Genomic DNA, 8,172 nt, shown 5'->3' with positions numbered 1-8,172 from the left:
TTTACATATACTGATAAACTGGCTGCCAAATATATTTTTGTAGCCAACACTTCAAGAACACAAATCCCCCCAGTACAATCTGCCCACCTAAGCAAAGTCTGACTAGCCGCCAACCAAACTCAATAATATTTTCTACTGAATTAACATATTTTACACTTCATTTATACAAGTCTTGCAGAGAACACCAAATCCTTTAAATTATTTTTTTTTTTTTGGAAAAGAAGAGAAAAAAACTTGACACATGATGTCAAACACAAATGATCATCATTGCTTGGAGATCATATTTTTATTTAATGAATAATAAATGTACTTACAGTTTGTATAAAAAATATAGCAAAAGCTAAAGGCAAACAGCTGGCAGGAGGACACCAATACTTTATCAGTCCAGGGGGGTATAGAGAGACTCTCACCGAAAATATCTCTCTACAACAGAGAGAAGTGACAGAACTAAACTTGAAAAAGGGAAGACAGAATACCGTTTGTGAAAGGGGGAAATAAAAATGTATGCTTTGGCATGTCCGCTGGCTACAACCCTGCGTCCAGAGGGATGCATTAATATAAACACATGGGATCTTCAGACATATGAACTGTATAATTTGGCGCTTTCAAGTGTCCCTCCAGTCAGTTAACATATCGAATTGCATACAGTATTTGCCCTCTGTTAATAAAAAACTATAGAGGTATTGGAAGCTCTTAAAGAATATCACTTATGTTATATAGAGAGAAATTAGTTGCTACATGAAAGTCAAGGGGTTTTGGGAGGATGTGTGTCTATTTGAAGCACTCAGGGATCAGAAATTGTGTCTAACATGTGAAACAAAGCAGGGATGACCCAAACTTTCACAGTGTCACAAAAGGCATTATTTGTTAAAAAATAATATACTGTATGTTTGCAAATGAGCGACAGTTACACCACTCAATATCATATTAAAATGAAGGCATCCCCTTGTAGTGCATACTGTAACAGAAGCTGTCAATCTCTGGAAAATAAACCCCAAACAAATGTCTCTTTTAAGAGGACATACAGTACGTTATGTTGCATCACACGTTTGCGCGAGCATCAGCCTCTCTTCAATCCGTTTGCTGTAACGCCAGCAGCCTCTGTCCTCTAAGCATTCTGCATCTCTTTGCCGATCTTATAGCTGAGGATCTTGTTCCAGTCGATCTTGGTGCGGGTGACTGGGAGCTGTCTGCGTAAGGCTTTGAACGTGGTGTCCGACATGGTCTGATAGTTCTCACTGATGGCCACCTGAAAAGCAACAAAGTTAAGTATGTTAATCATGCAGATATAAATAAGTTGTACCATGATGTCATCTACATCTTTACCTAACAGTTTGAAGCTTTGTTCACTTAACAATTTAATGTTTCACAACTTGTTTTTTTTTTTTTGCGTGTCCATACATTTTATTTAAACCCGGTATTTCTCCACAATTGCAGACAAAGATTAGGCTACATTAATATTATAACTATTAGAATATTTATAGAATTAGACTCATTAGCTGCTGCAATTGTTTTCCAATTTGTGTGATCCAAACATTTCCAGTAACACTAAAATTCACGTGTTTTTCAATCCATATTTGTTGGCATTCAGCCTTTTCACAAACACATTGTTACTACACTCAAAAGACTGTTTGCTCTCCTGCTCACCCCACACAAAGGGAGGCATGCGCCTGTATTAACAGGGTGGTCTAGCAGCAATTTAACAGCATCACAGATTACATTATGTTGACAAAACTGATGAGTTATGTTGAGTTAAGAGTGTTCATTTAATAAAAGGACTAAATCATTTTATCTGATGAAATACTTTATTCAAGTGGAGGATTTCATTCCGAGGATTTTTACATTTTTTAGGGTGATGATCTCATAAAATATGACAACAGGCATGAAAGCTTTATTCAAAAATCTAAATATAACTAAAAAAAAAAAAAGGTATTTGGCACAGCCCTAATGTCATATTATGACGACTTCCATGAAAGAGTTTGATATTTTGGTGTACAGATACAGAATATATGTTCAATTTTTATGTGTTTCAGTTTGCTAACTTCTCAAAAATCAGAAAAAGACGGCACTAATTTAATTACTGTGGTAGGTTGGTGCACAGCAATAAACGTGGCACAAGAATATAAAAATAAAGATTAAAGTCAAGAAGCATAAATAAAAACAGAAAACTGACGATAACATATGAAAAATAATATTAAAGACTAGAAGACAACAGGTACAAAATTATGTTACTGAAATGAAGGAGGTGAATGAGTGAAATGTTATCCTGATTCCTCCAGTATTCTGTCAGTTATTTGTGAGATTTATTGTAGACATGCACAACAATAGGTCTGAAAACTTGACTGTGACTGATTTAAATTAGGACTTCCTTGTAAATATGCATGCCACAAGAATAAAAACTTTTCATTCAGATATGGAAGTAACCAGCGTGTAAGTTCACACTTCACAAGAGCCAGCACAGAGTTTAGAATGACGGAGAGAGGAAAAAAAACAGTGTGTGTATATGTTTTAGCACTTAAACAGTGTGTCATAGAAAGTGAGAAAAATAGGTGGAGTAAAGCCTCCTGAGTTCTTTAAAACACAGTGCATCAGTGTCATTAACTCTCACAGGAGTTAATGATGTTCATGTTCATTTGTTGCAAACAGATGTTTGGCTCACCCTTCAACAAAAATGTGAGTGTGTTCAATTAACACCCTCCTTTAGCTTACTGATGCACAAAACTGGAGGCAATTCTTGTTATTCTCAACTTGCACATACCTGGTATTCATTCTCTGCCTCCTCGATCAGTTTCACAAGTTCCTTTGCAGTCTGGCTCTCGCTCTGACAAAACATACATTTGTGGGTTAATTAAACTAATTAAACACAGATCAACATAACTGAAATATGACATACTCCAATAAATCCATTTAATTACTTTCTGTTTGCTTCTGGATTATCAACACCACTTAACTTTGTTTGAAAATGCAAACACAGACTGGAGGTAAACAAGAAACTTTAGCTTTCCTGTACAAAACTCCAGAGTTTAAAACAGAGAATGAATAAGTCAAATACTTACAGACACAGTCAGTGATTCCTGTACCTCCTTATGGCTGACCAGCTGCACATTTCCATCCTCATAATAATGCACCTGAGATAAATAGAGGACACAAAGACTACAGTGAAACTAAACTAACTTCACAGCTAACCTCATACTACACCAGTTAGTTACTCAACATACCTGTATTTTCATGACTCCGACCAGCTGTGCCGTGGATTGCGAGACACTGAACTTCCATTCCGACCGACAGCGACCGTTCCTGGAAACAGAAAATGTAGAAGAGAACACTTGAAAACTGACTCACTAAACACATGACTGGCTCTACTCTGCACCAGCATAATTGAGTGAATTTGATTAGGAAGTTTAAAATTAGATCACTACCAGAAGTTTTTAGGCTCAAATTGATGACCCTCGATACAAGCAATAATGGTCTGCTGGCCGTCAATTGTTTTTCCATAAACCTGCAGCAGATAAATAAGGATGAGTGGGTGATTCATCGTGTGCAGTGCTGAACATGGCAGCTTCGCTGCAGACTCCTAGAGCAATCTTACGGTGCAAACTCCACTGGGGTAGTGCTCCTTGACGTAGGCCCTCAGGGCAGAATCACAGGTGTCTCTCCATGACCTCAGGGCCGCCTCCCCCTCGTGGGGCTGCGGATCGCTGCCTTCCTTTCTCAGGTGGTCAAACTTGAAGGAGATCTTGTTGTGAGGGTCAAAGAAGCGGCCATTACCCAGATCTCCATGCTCCGTAATCAGGACCTACAGGGGAAACCTGCCGTTACTATAGTTGTTTACTCAGGCATTGTGTTGATAATGTAGAGTAATGATGAAATTTAAAAAATGCTCTTCATATTTTTTTAAGAAAAATCTTGCCTGATCTTCATATCCATTAATTTTGGCAAGGGTGAACTGATCCATGTTGTACTGGGCAAAGGCACTGTATCAAAAGAAAAAAAAAAGAATACCACTATAAGTTACATCCAGAACGTCATTGTATTAACTAGGGATGTAAAATATACTGAATATACCCTAAAAATGTCTTCGTACTGCACCAGGCTGTGATGATATCTACTGTTTTATATGGTTCATTATTTAATTGTATTATTTTTTATTTTATTTTGTATAAAAGAACTTCTATTGACAGCTGCATTGTTTTTGTTTTGCAATTGTACGATCATAATTCAAATGCTGATTGTCAAAGACAATCCATGACATGTTTTTTGCACTTTTACACTTAAGTCCTGGCTGCTAGTTTTATTTTTAAAAGCAGCACTTTAAGTTGAAACAATGTTTAAACAAGATAAATTGAAGACCTTTTTAAGGCCATTTTGGGTGCAATTTGAGACCTATTTCACTTCCATTTTGGCAAAAAAGTCCAAGCACAATCAGCATTTGTGGTTATTGAGTCAATGTTGATTTCATTTTGTTGTTGCTACAGCATTATCAATACAGTTTTTCCAAAAACAAACAATGCAACTTTGCAAAAGTAATGTTAACTTCCTAATTCAATCAAATCAAATAAGGCCTGTAAACACTGTACATTTTCAGGCCAAAAATTCAGATTATTGGATTTTAAGACTCTCTAAGGACCTGCAGAAACCCTGTGAAAGTAAAAACACATTTATGCATACAAAAAAAAATGCTACATCTTGAGATACATCAGATTTGTTATTAACATTGCATTTTTTCAAGTTGTCATTTTTCTTTTGTTTTTTGTTTCTCAATATCGCATTAAAATATCATATAATAAACTTTTATTTTTCTTTTATTGTGAGTTTTTGGTAGGCTATTGTTACATCCCTATATAATATTATGTTTTTACAAAAACAAAAGAATGAAACTCACTGAGATGCCCCCTCTCTGAGAAGATTATCATTGTTGAGCAGTATTCGCACATCTGAAAGGAAGAATTCACATAAGAAAAGTATCAAAACATTGTTTCCACACACATTAAAGAACAAAACTTTTGCACATCTATAAGATTATTTTGCAATCCAAGGTTATTTAATCAAAATAACCCGATGAAGATCAGTGTACCAAATGGTTTATAATAAAATCTTGGATTACAAGTGCAGAGGACAGTGAGCAGGAGTCTATTTGCTCTCCATACACATTAAAAATGCAGGTAGCCCTAAAGACATCAGAATCACAAATAAGGCTCACCATTGAAGACTTCACTGAACTCTCCAGGGGGAGCGTGCATTACAAAATTAGCTGCAATGCGGACCTAGAAAATAAATAAAATAACTTGTCACATAACTTTAAAACAGTACAAGGCATCACATTATCGCTAAATACAGGGTTTAACTTATGGGTTAAGTTCCCTTTTTGCTTAAAGGAACTCTGATAGAGCTTAAGAACAGCCTCCTGCTGCAATTTTGTTTAGAAAATCTGGTCAATTTATTCTCTTTTGAGGTATAGCAGGTTATGTCTATGAGAAGTGAAAACACTGCAGATAGCCACTAGAGTGAAGCAGAGAGCAGTCCTCTAACTTTCTTGGCTAGTGGCTCTATTCTGGCCACTCCTTAGATGGCAGGCAGGGTCTGTATGCCCAAGGGCTTTTCTTAGCAGCCAGTTTGCAAGTGTAAGCATGTGGTGTCAAAGCTACAGAGTGAAGAAGTTGGGGCAGGTACTAGTGCTCTCATAAAGTAATACTCAGTAATGACCGTTAAAAGTTATACACACTGAGGCAGAACATAGTAAGCTGGAAGCAAAGGTGCAATAACCCTTCTTTTCCCATTTATTTCAGAACTCATTTGTGACCTTCACAGCTTTAGCCAGGCCTAATGTCACTGGCACATTACAGTGCGGCTGTGCCAGTGATGCCGTCTGTCAGGCAGACAGGGTTATTAGCCCCCAGGCTGCAGCTGGCAGTGACCTACAAATGGGCTGTCCAGCTGAAAGGGCAGAGGGGCATAACAATGAGTAACCCAGTTTAACTGTGCTCCTGAATAGTCCCTCCATTCAGAGCCCAGAGAACACTTCCAGGCTTCAACTCTCATTCTGCATAAAGAAGTTCAACAATTTGAGCTGTAATCTCATAAAGATCCTATCTGATCTAAGGATACAAGATGTCAAATGAAAGCTAGAATCTTAATTTTCAATCCATACATTACACTGAGTTGTTAACATTTATTTTAAAGGTTTGTCGTAGAAATTCTGGGAGGTGTCAGCTCCTGGCCACACCATCAGCTCGAGGAATGCAAAGCATTATTTTACAACATGTAGCAGCATGAAGCAGGGGGAGCAACACCGGTCACTGCAAGCCCCAATAACACTGCAGGAAGACTGCATCTGTCCTGAGATTATAGGGCGAAAAGTTGCTACGTATAACTTAGATACCTGCAAATTCGATTAACATGTCTGATAAACTTCAACTTATGATGCTATCAAGACCAGTTAAGCAGCTGCATTAGGTTAAAATAAACTGGGTGTGGGTGGTGACAATGCAGCCGATGCACTGTCATTATCTTTACTGTAAATGCAGGAAGTAGCTCGACTTCCTTCCATCTAGCATTTGCTAATCAATTGCAGTTATTCTGCACTCACTGCGATGCTAAATCAGACATCAAGCTCACATGTAATGTGTAATCAAATGGGACTGACTCACACAAGTTAGCTAACTTACATCATGTATTTGTGTACAGGGAAAAACATGCAAGCTTCAACTCTGAACTGTCAAACACAGCACAGCCTTGGCTTAGCTAGCTCCACCAGCAGACAGCTAACAGCTAACACGGCCCGCCTCGTAATTCATTCTACACTGTAAGGATTTCACGGAGTACTGCCGTTTTCAGAACAAAAGTTAAGGGTGATAAAATAATTACAGTATGAATTTAAAAAGGTATTACCTTCTCTTCATCGCTGAGCTCTTCGAAGTCTGCCATCTTGGTTCAATGAAGTGTTAACAAAGCGACTGTCCGTGTTGCCAGGTCTGTGTGAGGACTCCTCCCTGCACAAACATAAGCTAAACTGTGCTATGTGGTGAAAGTTAACTAAAACTAAACTAAAAACTAACAACTCCTACTTTAAGTTTTTAGTTTAGATTTAGATAACTATAATATCCTAAATAAACAGTAAATAATATAAAACAGATTTGAGCTTGCAGTTAATCTAATCAAGTGACAATTAATCCCTCTATTTTTCAATTAGTCCATGTTGCATCACTTTCATTATTAATCCCTATACGCATTTTCATCACTTACATTTTTTTTTCTAATTATTTTTAGTTGCCTCCATCCATCCTTCCTGAAATGGCAATTAAATTCACCTTTAATTAATTAATTAATTAATTATTAATCAAACCACTTGGTTATTTATTCAGTTTCTCATTTCATGTTCTTTTTCACCTTTCTATTTGTTAATTCACCTGCATTTAATCGTCTAAGTTTTTATAAATAAATTCTTGCTCCTTCCACCCTTCATAATATAGGCTACTGCATGCAAACTGAACCTGACAATATCCCAACCTGGCAACCCTGACGCGTTCATGTCATCTGGCATGGATGGTACACACAAAATAGCCAGGAAGTATTTCCATGTTTATCACTTGTGAGTGACTGGGCTGTTCACATAAACTCAAGATAGTTGTAGATTAAGCTGAGAGTGGGTCGTGTGTGGGTTAGAAATACTGCTCATTGGTAATACAGCAGTAAATCCATTAAATTTGTTTACATACCGCGAACAATTTTGAGTTTGACACGTTTGTTTTGTTTTACGGCACGCGTGTGTGGGTGAGAATATGTACGAAATTTGATAAATATGCGATTTTTGCTGTTATTAACTTGGATTTTGACATGAACGTAATTTAAGTTTCATAATTACGACAATTCCGAAAAGACGTGAATGCGTCATCAACTAGGAGCACGGAGAAGTTACACGTCACGTGACAGCTATCCCAACAGGAATAACTGTCAAAAACCGAAAGTGTTTTCCACATTTTTACTCATTATGCAGAATGGAACATTTCAAAATAATAAATATATAATATATTACTGGACTATAATCAGTCAGTAGTAGCTAGGATGATTAAAAGGGCCAATGACTGACAGGGGCCTAAAAATATTACAACATTAAGTATCCCCCCAAGGATCAGATGGATGGATGGATGGATGGATGGATGGATAGATAGATAG

General features: G+C 37.2%; 1 protein-coding gene across 1 annotated transcript; it reads right to left on the bottom strand.

Annotated features, from left to right (window-relative positions):
• Positions 1-247: 247 nt before the first annotated feature.
• On the bottom strand, positions 248-6,984 carry LOC146332024 (F-actin-capping protein subunit alpha-1-like). Its single transcript, XM_084738226.1, has 10 exons — positions 6,889-6,984; positions 5,201-5,264; positions 4,883-4,934; positions 3,911-3,974; positions 3,590-3,796; positions 3,420-3,499; positions 3,219-3,297; positions 3,057-3,128; positions 2,759-2,821; positions 248-1,249 (listed from the first exon to the last, which is right to left on the bottom strand). Exons 1-10 carry the CDS (start codon positions 6,922-6,924, stop codon positions 1,109-1,111), a joined length of 858 nt encoding a protein of 285 aa, XP_084594352.1. The 5' UTR covers positions 6,925-6,984; the 3' UTR covers positions 248-1,108.
• Positions 6,985-8,172: the final 1,188 nt, after the last annotated feature.

Source organism: Lutjanus erythropterus, chromosome 2 (genome assembly GCF_056507025.1).
Source record: "Lutjanus erythropterus isolate fLutEry1 chromosome 2, fLutEry1.hap2, whole genome shotgun sequence".
In the NCBI taxonomy this organism is placed as follows: domain Eukaryota; kingdom Metazoa; phylum Chordata; class Actinopteri; order Lutjaniformes; family Lutjanidae; genus Lutjanus; species Lutjanus erythropterus.
This window is presented reverse-complemented; position numbering and strand designations above follow the sequence as displayed.

What these genes read in the sequence shown, in the direction of transcription:
- LOC146332024 (XM_084738226.1), bottom strand. Translation starts at nt 6,924, where the DNA reads ATGGCAGACTTCGAAGAGCTCAGCGATGAAGAGAAG. An exon ending in CTCAGAGAGGGGGCATCTCA is followed by an intron (nt 3,975 to 4,882) that starts GTGAGTTTCATT and finishes CTTTTGATACAG; the next exon opens with TGCCTTTGCCCAGTACAACA. An exon ending in TCGGAGTCATGAAAATACAG is followed by an intron (nt 3,129 to 3,218) that starts GTATGTTGAGTA and finishes TATTTATCTCAG; the next exon opens with GTGCATTATTATGAGGATGG.